Source organism: Podarcis raffonei, chromosome Z (genome assembly GCF_027172205.1).
Source record: "Podarcis raffonei isolate rPodRaf1 chromosome Z, rPodRaf1.pri, whole genome shotgun sequence".
Taxonomy (NCBI): domain Eukaryota; kingdom Metazoa; phylum Chordata; class Lepidosauria; order Squamata; family Lacertidae; genus Podarcis; species Podarcis raffonei.
In genome coordinates this window covers 51,040,380-51,055,697 of record NC_070621.1, presented here as the reverse complement: position 1 = coordinate 51,055,697, position 15,318 = coordinate 51,040,380, and the positions used below count along the sequence as shown (strand labels likewise).

Genomic DNA, 15,318 nt, shown 5'->3' with positions numbered 1-15,318 from the left:
GCTTCTTACTGTTCCTTATGCCCAAGACTGGCGCATCTTTATTCTTTGAGGAGGGCATCCATGGGTCTTAGCCGGAAGCCTTGAACTTCAGATATTCAAACGCACCTATAACCAGCTTCCCGCCATGTGATTTCCTCTTCTTGAGAATCTTTTGTCCGTCTACTGCATTTATTTCTCCCAATTTAAACTCTAAAAGGGTGATTTTCTTGAGCATCTCACCTGGAAGCACAGGTGCTGCATCTGTCCGGAGGTCCAAAATGGGCTCAGAGGAAGAGGCGAGGCTTTTCCGGACGTCCTTCTCTGTTCCCACCGGTGCTGCAGAAGGCGCCACGCTGAGCCAGAGGCTTCCTGGGGGGGGGTATAAATAATAATAAATTACTACTACTACTACTACTGAGAGAGAGAGGACTAAGACGAGCATCTCCCTCCCTCCAAGTTGCTGAAAATACATGTAACCAACAATCGTCATATCCAGGCATGTCCAACTTGAAGTCGGCTGCGATCTACAATCCAATATCAAAACTGGCAGGGACCAACCAAGGGTAGATTGTTGTTGTTGTTGTTGTTGTTAGGGATAAGGGTTAGAGATAGGGATAGGAGTTAGGGATAGCCCCTTCATGGATCACTGCCTTGCCGTAGCGAAGGGGCCTGAATAACTCAGAGAAGATATGAACTATGCCAAGGAGGGCACCCAAGATGAGCAGGTCATAGTGGAGAGTTTTGACCAAACGTGATCCACCTGGAGGAGGAACTGGCAAGCCACTCCAGTATCCCTGCCAAGAAAACTCCATGGACAAAGACAACAGGCATATAAAAGTTATGACGCTGGAAGATGAGCCCCTCAGGTCGGAAGGCGTCCAAAATGCTACTGGGGAAGAGCGGAGGACAAGTACAAGTAGATCCAGAGCTGATGAAGTGGCTGGGCCAAAGCCGAAAGGACGCTCAGTTGCGGATATGCCTGGAAGCGAAAGGAAAGTCCAATGCTGTAAAGAAAAATATTGCATAGGAACCTGGAATGTAAGAACCATGAACCTGGGTAAGTTGGATGTGGTCAAAAATGAGATGGCAAGAATAAATATTGACATCCTGGGCATCAGTGAACTGAAATGGATGGGAATGGGCGAATTCAGTTCGGATGACCATCATATCTACTACTGTGGGCAAGAATCCCGTAAAAGAAATGGAGTGGCCCTCATAGTCAACAAAAGAGTGGCAAAAGCTGTACTGGGATGCAATCTCAAAAATGATAGAATGATCTCGATACGAATCCAAGGCAGACCTTTTAATATCACAGTAATCCAAGTTTATGCACCAACTACTGGTGCTGAAGAAACTGAAATTGACCAGTTCTATGAAGACTTACAAGACCTTATAGAAGTGACACCAAAGAAGGATGTTCTTCTCATTATAGGGGATTGGAATGCTAAAGTATGGAATCAAGAGATAAAAGGAACAACTGGCAAGTTTGGCCTTGGAGATCAAAATGAAGCAGGGCAAAGACTAATAGAGTTCTGTCAAGAGAACAAGCTGGTCATCACAAACACACTTTTCCAACAACACAAGAGACGACTCTACACATGGACATCACCAGATGGGCAGCATCGAAATCAGATTGATTATATTCTCTGCAGCCAAAGATGGAGAAGCTCTATACAGTCAGCAAAAACAAGACCTGGAGCTGACTGTGGCTCAGATCATCAGCTTCTTATAGCAAAATTCAAGCTTAAACTGAAGAAAGTAGGAAAAACCACTGGGCCGGTAAGATACAATCTAAACCAAATCCCTTATGAATACAGTGGTACCTCGCAAGACGAATGCCTCGTAAGACGAAAAACTCGCAAGACGAAAGAGTTTTTCGTTTTTTGAGTTGCTTCGCAAGACGAATTTCCCTATGGGCTTGCATCGCAAGACGAAAACGTCTTGCAAGTTTGTTTCCTTTTTCTTAAAACCGTTAATACCCAGGGTACATTGCTTGAAGAGGTGCAGTTGCGACTTGACTTCGAGGAGCAACTCATAGCACGCGGTGTGGTAGCCTTTTTTGAGGTTTTTGAAGACTTTGGTGATTTTTGAAGCTTTTCCAAAACTTCTTTTGCAGCCATTTGGTAAGTTAAACTTTTAAAACTTTTTGGGGGGGGTTTTGGATTTTGGGTTGGGGTGTTTGGAATTCAAGAACTTGGTGTTGGGGAGGGGTTTGCAAGAATCTGGAAGCTTGTGTGTTTTTTTCTGCATTTTTATGATTTTTTGTGACCATTGGGCCACTCTGCTGTTGTTAAAAAAAAAGATTTCTGGGTTTGGATTTCTGTGTGGTGGGTGGCTGGGGGAATAGTTGAGAAGGGGTTTGCAAGAATCTGGAAGCTTGTGTGTTTTCTAGGAGGTTTGGTGCTTTTGAATTTTTTGGATGTGAAGCACTGATTTTTTTTGGGGGGGGGGGGTTGCGAAGGTAGGAGCTGTGCTGCCATGGGACCCAAGAAGACTGCTGCTGCAGAGGCTGGCGAGAGGAAGAAGAAGGTTACGCTGGAAATGAAGAAGGAGATCATCCGGAAGCATGACAGTGGAATGTGTGTGACAGACCTCGCCAGGGAGTACGGGAGGAATCCATCGACCATCGGGACCATCCTGAAGATGAGGGAGAAGATCCTTGCAACTGATGTAGCCAAGGGAGTCACCAGGATCGTGAAGAACCAGCTGTTCTGGAGGAGGTGGAGAAGTTGCTGCTCATCTGGTTGGAAGAGAAGCAGCGTGCAGGGGACACAGTGACTGAGGCCGTCATTTGTGAGAAGGCCAAGGCCTTGCACGCAGACCTCGTCCGGCAACAGCCAGGAACCTCAGGCGAGCCAGGAGTCTTCAAGGCAAGCAGAGGCTGGTTTGACCGGTTCAAGACGAGATCTGGAATCCACAGCGTGGTCAGGCATGGAGAGGCTGCCAGTTCTGATGTTCCTGCGGCTGAAGACTTTGCAGCGGAGTTCCTGGAGGTTGTGACGACGGAGGGCTACATTCCACAGCAGGTCTTCAACTGCGACGAGACCGGGCTGTTTTGGAAGAGGATGCCCAAAAGGACTTTCATCACTCAGGAGGAGGCCAAGTTGCCTGGCCACAAGCCCATGAAGGACTGTCTGACCCTGCTCTTCTGTGCCAACGCAAGCGGCGACCTGAAGATCAAGCCCCTGCTGGTGTACCACTCGGAGAACCCACGGGCCTTCAAGAAACACAAGGTCGACAAGGAGCAGCTGAGTGTCATGTGGCGATCCAACAGTAAGTCTTGGGTCACACGTGTGCTGTTTGTGGACTGGGTCAATCTTGCTTTTGGCCCTGCTGTCAAACTGTACCTGCTGGACAACGACCTGCCGCTGAAGGCTTTGCTTCTGACGGACGATGCTCCTGCTCATCCTAAAGGCCTTGAGGAGGACTTGTTGGAGGCGTTCAGCTTCATCAGCATCATGTTCCTGCCGCCTAACACCACGCCACTGCTCCAGGCGATGGATCAGCAGCTCATCGCCAATTTCAAAAAACTCTACACCAAGGAGCTTTTCAGGCGATGCTTCGAGGTGACTGATTGCACCAACATCACCCTGCGGGAATTCTGGAAGGACCACTTCGACATCGTCACCTGCTTGAAGATGATCACCACGGCCTGGGACAGGATCAACCAGAGAAATTTGAATTGCGCTTGGCGCAGCCTGTGGCAAAATGCGAGGGAGATAGTGAAAGATACAGGAAAGTGAAGGCAGATTTCCAAAAAATAGCAAGGAGAGACAAGAAGGCCTTCTTAAACAAGCAATGCAAAGAAATAGAGGAAAACAACAGAATGGGAAGAACCAGAGATCTGTTCAAGAAAATTGGAGATATGAAAGGAACATTTCGTACAAAGATTACCATAATAAAGGACAAAAGTGGTAAGGACCTAACAGAGGCAGAAGACATCAAGAAAAGGTGGCAAGAATACACAGAGGAATTATACCAGGAAGATATGGATGTCTCGTACACCCCAGGTAATGTGGTTGCTGACCTTGAGCCAGACATCCTGGAGAGTGAAGTCAAATGGGCCTTAGAAAGCACTGCAAATAACAAGGCCAGTGGAAGTGATGGTATTCCAGCTGAACTATTTAAAATTTTAAAAGATAATGCCGTTAAGGTGCTACACTCAATATGCCAGCAAGTTTGGAAAACTCAACAGTGGCCAGAGGAACAGTCTACATCCCAATCCCAAAGAAGGGCAGTGCCAAAGAATGCTCCAACTACCGCACAATTGCACTCATTTCACACGCTAGCAAGGTTATGCTTAAAATTCTACAAGGCAGGCTTAAGCAGTATGTGGACCGAGAACTCCCAGAAGTGCAAGCTGGATTTAGAAGAGGCAGAGGAACCAGAGACCAAATTGCAAACATGCGCTGGATTATGGAGAAAGCTAGAGAGTTCCAGAAAGACATCTACTTCTGCTTCATTGATTATGCAAAAGCCTTTGACTGTGTCGACCACAGCAAACTATGGCAAGTTCTTAAAGAAATGGGAGTGCCTGATCACCTCATCTGTCTCCTGAGAAATCTCTATGTGGGACAAGAAGCTACAGTTAGAACTGGATATGGAACAACTGATTGGTTCAAAATTGGGAAAGGAGTACGGCAAGGCTGTATATTGTCTCCCTGCTTATTTAACTTATATGCAGAATTCATCATGCGAAAGGCTGGGCTGGATGAATCCCTAGCCGGAATTAAGATCGCCGGAAGAAATATCAACAACCTCAGATATGCAGATGACACAACCTTGATGGCAGAAAGTGAGGAGGAATTAAAGAACCTTTTAATGAGGGTGAAAGAGGAGAGCGCAAAATATGGTCTGAAGCTCAACATCAAAAAAACAAAGATCATGGCAACTGGTCCCATCACCTCCTGGCAAATAGAAGGGGAAGAAATGGAGGCAGTGAGAGATTTTACTTTCTTGGGCTCCATGATCACTGCAGATGGTGACAGCAGCCACGAAATTAAAAGACGCCTGCTTCTTGGGAGAAAAGCAATGACAAACTTAGACAGCATCTTAAAAAGTAGAGACATCACCTTGCTAACAAAGGTCCGTATAGTAAAAGCTATGGTTTTCCCAGTAGTGATGTATGGAAGTGAGAGCTGGACCAAAAAGAAGGCTGATCGCCGAAGAATGGATGCTTTTGAATTATGGTGCTGGAGGAGACTCTTGAGAGTCCCATGGACTGCAAGAAGATCAAACCTATCCATTCTTAAGGAAATCAGCCCTGAGTGCTCACTGGAAGGACTGATCGTGAAGCTGAGGCTCCAATACTTTGGCCACCTCATGAGAAGACTCCCTGGAAAAGACCCTGATGTTGGGAAAGATGGAGGGCACAAAAAGAAGGGGACGACAGAGGACGAGATGGTTGGATAGTGTTCTTGAGGCTACCAGCATGAGTCTGAGCAGACTGCGGGAGGCAGTGGAAGACAGAAGTGCCTGGCGTGCTCTGGTCCATGGGGTCACGAAGAGTCGGACACGACTAAATGACTAAACAACAACAACATTAGGGATAGGGTTGTTGTTGTTGTTGTTGTTGTTGTTGTTGTTGTTATTATTATTATTATTATTTTATTATTATTATTCTCCAGCAGCTCGTCAGCAGGCCGAAGGAGCTATCCTGATGTGAGCGACTGATTTAAAGATTTAAAGATTTAAAATCTCAAGCTGTCGGCGGGGCTGCTAAGAGAGGGGTTTTTTTCCTCTTATAGCTCAGTCCCTTCTCTCAGGCTAATAGGATTATGGGAAGGCAGGAGAAGAAGTGGCCCCAGAGAAGCTGGAATGACCTACTAAAAACACTTGGCGGGTTGAACATGAGACCCAGCTCTACATCTCTTTTAAGCCAGATTTTTCCTTAATTGAAAAGATCACTGTACACATTTAAAACCGCTGGCAGGAATGTGAAGGTGCTTGTTATGTCAAATTTTATTCTATCTTTATATGTGATTTGTATAATTATTTGGAAAATGCGGAGATGCAGTTAATTGTGGGATATGGTAAGAACTCGGGAAGGAAAGATGGGAAGAAGTCTGAGGGTTCTATGAAAGAAAGAGAGAGAGAGAGAGAGAGAGAGAGAGAAAGAAAGAAAGAAAGAAAGAAAGAAAGAAAGAAAGAAAGAAAAAGAAAGAAAGAAAGGAAGCAAGAAAGAAAGAAAGAAAGAAAGAAAGAAAGAAAGAAAGAAAGAAAAAGAAAGACACGGAGAGAACAACAGAGAGAGAGAGAAAGAAAGAATCTGGCTTGCACTTTTTATAGAGACTTGAGAGAAAGAGAAAGAGAAAGTGGAACTCTTCTTACCTGGGAAATGGGGGTGTTCTCCTGACACCTTTTGGGAATCCTGACAAGCCGGAGGACCTGTAGGAAGGAAGAAAGGGAGAGAAAGTAATCAGCAAATGGCAGCTTTTGAGAAGATCAATCTCATAACATAACAATCTCCCATTTCAGTTCCAGCCGGCTGCTATTATTTAAATAAAGGCTGGATAGTGATTTTAGGAATTCCCGTTGCTGTTTTGAAACACACTGGTATCTTCTTCTTCTTGTATTAAGTGCTTTATTGGAAATAATAATAATAATAATAATAATAATAATAATAATAATGTAATTTATTATTTCTACCCTGCCCATCTGCCTAGGTTTCCCCAACTTCTCTGGGGAAATTAAAGAAAAGTGTATGAAAACCCCAAACAAAAATACCAAAGAATATCAATATTTGCTCAATCCATTCTTGTTAAATTCCTATGACCTCCTGCCATCTCACCATGTATTTCCTGATCTGATAAAATCTCTATTTTCTCCCCTTTTAGATTGCTTTTTCAAACTTCAAAAAAAGGCAAAAAATCAAAGTTATCTGTCTTAAAAAATAGACAACAAAAAATTATCTCTATTTTCTTTTTAATAATCTTTGCCAATGTTATATTCTCTTATATTTGCACATCCAAACACAGGAATTGTTCGAACATTGCCGCTGATGTCATCTTACTGCAATAATCCTCTAGTTATTTTCTGAACACGTCCCATTTTTGAATAAATCTCAGTATTACCTCTGTTTTTGTCATTTTTGCAAACTCCAACGACTTACTTTGCCACTCTCATTTTGTTGGGATTTTCTCTCCCTTCCAATTTGTTGCGATGAATATTCTTGCTGCTTCCGTCACATACAAGAATATTCCTTTCTGCATTTTTTTGGTATGTCTGGGCCTGGAATCCCCAGGAGAAAATGGAAAACTGAATAAATATTATTATTATTATTTTTTTAAATCAAATTGATGAAAGCCGCGTCAAACCGACCACGCGCTTTCTTAGCATCCTATACCCTTTTAAAAAATGCTGGCTCTTCTAGGATTTTTTTAATGGGTTGTTGGTTTCGTTTTGATTTTATGCATTTGGTATTTTATGCAAACCACCCCGAGACCTTCGGGTATCAGGCAGTATGGAAATTAAATAAATAATAATAATAATAATACTTGTCTATGATTTGTGCTAGAACAAAGCAATGATCTTTAATAATAATAGGCAAAGTTAACAGAGAAACCGAGAAAGTGTCCTGATCAAACCTTTATTAGAAAATGGGGCATGTATAAAAAATATCTCATGGATTATTGTAGGTATATGGTGTTTGTGGCAGCCTTTGAAGAACTTCTGTGATCCAAGATCAGATATTATCATCAAAATTCAACTGAGAGAACAGAAATACATAGTGCATTAGACAAACAAATGTTGAGAGACGATAGACGTTAGAACGTGATGTAATGGAACAAATATCCCAATTTTCCTTTTTGTTATGGACAAACCTGGTTTTACTCCCCCCCCCCCCCCAGATCAGGACAATCTTTTATTTGCATCAGCCGCTAGCCATAGCATTAAAGTACTGAAGATAGAAGTTGAAACCTGATGGTACAAAATGCCTTTTGGAGGTTTACATCCACAATCAAATAATAGATCTTATAAATAAATAATAATAATAATAATAATAATACTTGTCTATGAGACGTGCTAGAACAAAGCAATGATCCTAAATAATAAGAATAAGAATACTTGTCTATGAGAGGTGCTAGAACAAAGCAGTGATCTTAATAATAATAATAATAATAATAATGATAATAATACTTGTCTATGAGATGTGCTAGAACAAAAAAATGATCTTTAATAATAATAATAATAATAATAATAATAATAATAATAATAATAGGCAAAGTTAACAGAGAAACCGTGAAACTGCCCTGATCAAACCTTTATTAGAAAATGGGACATGTATAAAAAATATCTCATGGATTATTGTAGTGATATGGTGCCTGTGGCGTCCGCCATGTTGCCTCACTAGAAATCCCCGTATGTGTCTTGTGCAGTTGAACAATCACGCAAGATTCATTCCCTATTCATAGATCTAGAACACAGACAATAGAAATCCAGGGACATGAAATGAAATCCGGGGACGGATTTGTAAACCCCGAGACTGTCCCTGGGAATGCCGACATCTGGCCCCGGATACGGGGGATTAGGCCCCCGAAACAGACTTTGGACATAAGGGGTGTTGGGAAAGGCATACGATATTGAACTTGCGTTACCCCCGTATACCCCTCCCCATTTGCGACGTGCTAGTGATGTCGTGATGATGTCTCAACGATGCTATGTGAAGTGTACAGTGGTACTTTGATTTAAGACCGTAATCCATTCCGGAAGTCCGGTCTTAAAACGAAGCGGACTTAAAACAAAGCATGCTTTCCCATAGAAAGTAATTGAAAATGGATTAAACCGTTCTAAACAATGGAAAACACCTGCTAAGACAGCAATTTAACATGAATTTTACTGTCTAACGAGACCATAAAGCCATAAAATGAAGGCAATAATCAATGTAAAGGTAAAGGGACCCCTGACCACTAGGTCCAGTCGTGGCCGACTCTGGGGTTGCGGCGCTCATCTCGCTTTACTGGCCAAGGGAGCCGGCGTACAGCTTCTGGGTCATGTGGCCAGCATGAGTAAGCCGCTTCTGGCGAATCAGAGGAGCACATGGAAACGCCGTTTACCTTCCCGCTGGAGCGGTACCTATTTATCTACTTGCACTTTGACGTGCTTTCAAACTGCTAGGTTGGCAGGAGCAGGGACCGAGCAACGGGAGCTCACCCTGTTGCGGGGATTCGGACTGCTGACTTTCTGATCGGCAAGTCCTAGGTTCTGTGGTTTAACCCACAGCGCCACTCGTGTCCCTATAATAATCAAAGTACTGTGCTATAAAGTAAATAAGACAGTAGTGTAGATTAAAAAAATTAACATTTTTTTTCTTACGTGCACTGATGATAGTCATTGTTTGGATGGGGGGCTTTTATCCATTTCTGCAGCCAGACAATCAACCAGTTCCACACAGTCACAAAAACAAGTCACAAAAACGAAATCACAAGCCACAGTCACAGATCAGTCCCTGTGACGAAGTCACAGTCAAAAAGCTGAAAAAGCCACACAAACCAAAATGCAAAAAAAATTAGCAAAATCTAAACCTCCAAATATCACCTCTGTGTTGCGTGGGTGCTCGAGACTCAACAGCTGGCAGACTCAACAGGAAGCCTCTGATTAGCAGCGACGGACTCAATTAACAAACGAAACACACTCAACAGGAACCAGATGATGAAAAGCAACCCCTAAAACAGCAGCCGGGCCCGACTTATATCAAAAAAATGACTCAGCCCGGAGCAGTCATTTCCGGGTTGCAATTGGACTTAGTCCAAAATGGAGTTATAATAGACTGGACTTTAGTCAAGGTACCACTGTATTCTGGGGGGAAGAAGGAAGTTTTAAAAGTTGACATCGCCCCATGCTCGGGGTTCTTACTCCTGGGGGGACCTGTGGCGCAACAGTAAGAATCATGGTCTACTGACCACTGTTTTGCTCCAAATTACCGGGCTGGGACTTCCTCCTTTTACTGACCGCATGGACCCATGGGGGACAAGTGCCCCGGTGAGCTAGGCTGTCAAGGAGTCACTCACCCTGGAATTTCCCCCCTTTACATGACATATGCATGATGTATCTGTGATGGGTGCATGGTGCTTCCCCAGGGGAGAAAGGGAGAACTGATAAAAGAGGGAGCATCCCTTTGTTTGGGGTGCGAGTCCTGTTGCAACTGTCTTTCGAATCAAGAACACCGTTTTGCTCCTATATTCCTGGCAGGCATCTCGGTTTGGTGATCCGAGGGAATTCCCCTCGGCAAAATGGATACATCATCACAGACACACCCCACATGTCACAGCGTCCAAGTCCATGATTCAAAGAAAGCCGGGGAGGAGGGTTGCGCTACTCAGAAGGCTCCAGAGAGGGTTCGGTTCGGGAAGCGAGGGAGGAGAGGCCAGAGGGTTTGTTGGTTTGTCTACACTCTACAGGGAGGATCGAGGGAGGGTCGCTTTTGCGTGTGTTTGGGTTCAGCTCGGCCGGAGCGTCACTCACGGTAGAAGACGTATTCGGCGTACGAGGTCCAGATCTTGCCGTCCGCCGGCTTGACAGTGCAGGTCCCCGTCGAATTGCTAGCCACCATCTGGAACCCGGCGCCGGCCAGCCGGTCAAAGGCTTGCTCCAGGAATGTGAACTTGAGGTAGTAGCGGGACGTGTAGCGCCCCGGCGCCCGGTCGGGGTCCCGACTCTCGTTTAGCGCCTCACCGAAGACCTCCCTGGCCAGTGCTGTCTTGCCGCAGACCGTGATCCTTGCCACCCGGCGAAATTTGGCGTCTGCCTGGCCATCCCGGCCCAGGGCGTATGAGCCCCGGTAGGCGATGGTGATGAAGCCGGGTATCCTTGTGCTTTGTCCGTCAGGCAAGATTCCCAGGGCGTCAGGCCCAGGGGAAAGATCCTCGGAGTCACTTTGGCCCTCCTCGTCTGAGTCCTGCTGGCCGGTTTTGGGCGCCAATGTCCGGGCCAGCTCAGGGAGTTGGAAGTACTCGGCTTCGCGCCGCAGCCGGCCCCTCTCCGGGAAGTTTTCCGGCAGCACGAGGCACTGGTCTCTCATGTAGTCGAGGATGTAACGGAAGAGGAAGCCGTCTCGGTCGACGAAGACGCGGTTCTTGCTGTCGCGGGCCAAGGGCCGGGCACCGTTGTGGGCGAACATCTCCCAGAGCAACGAGTTAGGGACGCTCAGCAGAGTGCTGCGGCGAGTCAGGTAGACTTGACCGCCAACGTTCAGCTCCACAATCTCCGGGAAGTCTGAGCCGGGTTGGGCGCTGCCACTGCCGGGGTCTGCCAAGGCCATTTCCTACTCACCTGAAAAAGAACCAGCCAGAGAAGAGGCATTAGGGCGGCCAGATGCTGCGACCCGCAGGCCGTTTGAATGAACAAATGAATATTTGCGTCAGCCATCAGCCAGTGCTGGATTTATGTATAAGCTCAACAAGCTCTAGCTTAGGGCCCCACTCTCTTGGGGGGTCCCCGGAAAAATTTAGAAGAAAAACAACTGGATGCACATTTCCAAAATATAAGATAAAAAAATAATAAAAGTATTGTAATTTAGATCATGTTTGTGTGCTGTTTGTATACACAGTATACAGTACAATGAATTGCAATAAAATTATACAATTGAATGGGTATTGGGTAGATGCATTAATATAATTAGTCCTGTTGAATAATTTTTTTATGGACAGGCGTGTATAGTATTGGCATTATTTATGAATGGGACATATTACTAGAAATACCATATTTCACACTCACTAAGTGTCACAAGGACACAAAGGTCTGCTGTCCCCATGAGCAGTGTGGACTACAATGGTGATATTGATACTATATAAAAAAATGCCATCAAACCTCACTCTGCTTGTCAATATTCGGAGGATGCCAGCAAGGCCGAACCTTTCTGTAAAAAAGGCTTTTATTATTCCTTTTTGTTTATTTATTTTGTTTATTTATTATTTTATTTTATTATTCCAGCGCCAAGGGCCTTCTGGCGGTTCCCTCACTGTGGCAAGCGAAGTTACAGGGATCCAGGCAAAGGGCCTTCTCTGTAGTGGCACGCCCACCCACCAGATGTCAAAGGAAAAAACAAAAAAACAACTACCAGACTTTTAGGAGACATCTGAAGGAAGCTGTGTTTAGGGAAGCTTTTAATATCTGAAGGACTATTGTATTTTAATATTTTGTTGGAAGCTGCCCAGAGTGGCTGGGGATATGCAGCCAGATGGGCAGGGTAGAAATGATAAATTATTATTATTCCAAATAGGAAACTGCCTTGTATTAACTATAATTGCATTGTACAGGTTATAATACTTAATTCCACATTAATAAAGATATTTATAATTATTAGTCATTTGCCGCATAGATCATCTATTATTCTTTCATGTTATAGCACATTTCTAGAGACTAAACTAAGAGTCTTTGTAAATGGTGTTTCTAAAGGAACTTTTGTTATTGCCCAATGGGTTATGAATAAAAATAATTCAGCACACGCGGATTTAAGCGCCCAGCCACCCCCACCCTGCCGTCCGCCTTGAGCCGGCCTGCAAAAGAGCCACGTGTCCCGTTGTCACGTGTGATCTACACAGAGCCGAGTCTCCCAAGAAGAGGGGATTTTGCGCCGCGTCCCAAGCGCCCCCCCCCTCGGGTCGCTTGGTTCCTAGCGCAGGATGCGGCCGCACCTGTCGGAACGCCCTGACGCGCGCACAGACTCCGGGCAGGCGAAAAGGTGCAGCGCGCGTGTGAATGGCGGCGAGCTTGGGGTGCCTTTCTTTCTTGCCCCCTCGAGGAACTGCTCCCACAGCTCGGGGTTCCACCCAGGACTTGTGGGGCAGAGAGTTCCTGGCATCCTGCGGCGCAAAAGAGCCCTTGGGAAAGAGCTGGGGAAGACCAAGGGGGCGCCGGTTTGGGTCCACATGCTCCGCCGCCGCCCCGCACCCGCCCAGCAACTCCTTCGAATCCTGCGGCGCCTGACTGCGCCAGACGCGCGTCCGCTCCCACCTTGCCAGCGGCTGGTCCTCTCCAAAGCGAGCGCGCCCAAGCGGCACCCTAGGAACCGCCGCGGGTGCTCATCCCGCCTCGGCCCCCCTCCTACTGGAGCCGCTACCCCCGCTCCACACCGGTTTGGGTTCATATGCCCCAACCCCCGCCCCCACCGAATTCTCTCCTTTCGGATGCGCCAAACGCGCGTCCGGTCCCACCTTTCCTACCGGTCCTCTCCAAAGCGATTTGCCGCCGCCGCTGCTCGTCCCTCCTTGCCTCCCCCCACGGGAGCGACTAGCCCCGCGCCGCCCCCGAGCCGGGCGCATCCAGAATGGGGAGCCAGGAGGGATAGAGAGGCGCGCCCTGCGACTCAGCGGCGAGGGCGCGTAGATGGCTAGCGGCCTGCAACGTCCACGCTCCGCGCTCGCCCCCGCGACCCCGGCGCGCCTCCTCTAGCCCCCAGCCCGGTCTGGCCCCGTTTTTATCCGCTGTAAGCCTCGGCAGCCCCCCCTCGCCCCCTCCGATCGCTGACGGCACGCTCGGGGGCGGAAGCGCATCATCCAACAGTCGCCTCGGGTACCCAAAGAGGGCAGCCGAGCGCTCGCTTTTCTCCGCGCTAACTGGGCTAGGGCTAGGGGTTACGGATAGGGATAGGGGTTTAGGATAGCAATTATTTTATAGCTCGGTCTCTGGATGATCACTTTTGTTTGAGGGATCAGCGGTCTCGTTAGAGGATAATTCACCTTCAAATGGCAGTTTTCAAAAAAATCTTTAAAAACTAATTTAATATTTTTTTAAAAAACACCTCATTGAATTTTAAAAATCCGATTTTCATTTAAAAAATCTGGGTCCTGGGCATGGAAATCGTTTCCTTTCAGGTGATGGGAATGGCCACCCATTTATCATCTCCCAATATTTTTTTATTTTATAGTATGGTCCATGGAGGATCGCTTTTGTTTTACGGAGCAAAATTAGAGAGCAAATTCTTTTTAAAAGTAAAATAAAAAATTTATTGCATTTTTTCTTAATTTATAAACAATAACCAAAAAAAGGTGTAAATAAATTAATCCTTACACCCACATATATAAAAAATAAAGTAATGCATTTAAGAAAAGATGGAAAAGAAAAAGAATATAAAAGATTGTTTTCGTTTGACGGATTGACGGTCTCATTAGAGAGCAAAATTATTTTCTTTTTTTACAAAATAGTCTATTGCATTTTTTTAAAATTTACAAACAATAACAAAAAAGTGAAAATAAATTAATCCTTATAACCACATACGCAAGAAATAAAGCAATTTTGTTTAAGAAAAAAGGGAAAAGGAAAATAATATAAAAGATTGCTTTTGTTTGAGGGATTGACGGTCTCTTTAGAGAGCAAAATCCTTTTTTTAAAAAGAATCCTTAGTGCATTAAAAAAAATTTTTTTTAGAAACAATAAGGGACGCGGGGGGCGCTGTGGGTTAAACCACAGAGCCTAGGACTTGCTGATCAGAAGGTTGGCAGTTCGAATCCCCGCAACGGGGTGAGCTCCCGTTGCTCGGTCCCTGCTCCTGCCCACCTAGCAGTTCGAAAGCACGTCAAAGTGCAAGCAGATAAATAGGTACTGCTCCGGCGGGAAGTTGCTCTGGTTCGCCAGAAGCGGCTCAGTCATGCTGGCCACATGACCCAGAAGCTGTACACTGGCTCCCTCGGCCAATAAAGCAAGATAAGCGCCGCAATCCCAGAGTCGGCCATGGCTGGACCTGTTCAGTTTCTGTTAATTGATTCTCATGAAAACTTACAGATTCTGGCTTCACACAATTAACTCAAGGCAGTGTCAATTTACTCTTGGCAGAAAGCCAAGGTCTGCTTAACCTAGAAACTACTTACTCTGATTGGTTAACGACCAGCACTCAACTCTGTTATCTAGGAACGCTAGCACAGTTTGGGTTAGGTGTGTTAGGAGTAGGAGTGCTGTGTATGGTTAAGAGAGAGAGAAAGAAAGGATTTATTTTGCTTTGTTTTGTATGCAGAAACTCTGCTGGTTTTATTTTTCCTTTTAATAAATCCTGTAAATAGTTATTCTGAGTCTAGCTGACTAGTCATTTCCACCTCAACTAGCTTCTTCGCTGTGCAGGAAAACTCTGCTACGTTTGGGCTAAAGCCATTAGAGCTATGCCTGACACTTCAAAGTTCCATGAGGACCTAATGATCAGGGGTCCCTTTACCCTTACCTTTTAACTGTCCTAAAGGGTGAAAATGAATTAATCCTCACACCCATGTATACCAAAAATAAAGTAATGCGTTTAAGGAAAAAATGGAAATGAAAAGAATAGGACAGACCATACTGATAAAAGAAAATACACAGAATCGAGAGTAAAATTATTTTTTAAAAATCTTTATTGCATTTTTTTGACAAACA

The 15,318-nt window shown here is 45.3% G+C and overlaps 2 protein-coding genes across 4 annotated transcripts in view; both read right to left on the bottom strand.

Moving 5' to 3' along the window:
• The window catches only part of LOC128406702 (BTB/POZ domain-containing protein KCTD12-like), a 43,947-nt gene extending 30,862 nt beyond the window's left edge, over positions 1–13,085 (bottom strand). The window contains exons 1-4 of one of the 2 annotated variants that reach the window (XR_008328586.1): positions 12,934–13,085; positions 10,444–11,250; positions 6,310–6,366; positions 220–344 (exon numbers count right to left, since the gene is read on the bottom strand). Coding sequence is in view for 1 of the 2 variants with exons in the window: in XM_053374289.1 (XP_053230264.1) it covers positions 220–348; positions 6,310–6,366; positions 10,444–11,239 (982 nt within the window). In the remaining variant the exon portion in view is untranslated. Of the gene's footprint in view, positions 1–219; positions 349–6,309; positions 6,367–10,443; positions 11,251–12,933 lie in introns of both variants that reach the window. The other variant, XM_053374289.1, reaches the window with a different exon arrangement.
• LOC128406711 (P2R1A-PPP2R2A-interacting phosphatase regulator 1-like) overlaps positions 1–15,318 on the bottom strand; it is a 328,756-nt gene that overhangs the window by 5,038 nt on the left and 308,400 nt on the right. The gene's annotated exons all lie outside the window — the stretch shown is intronic.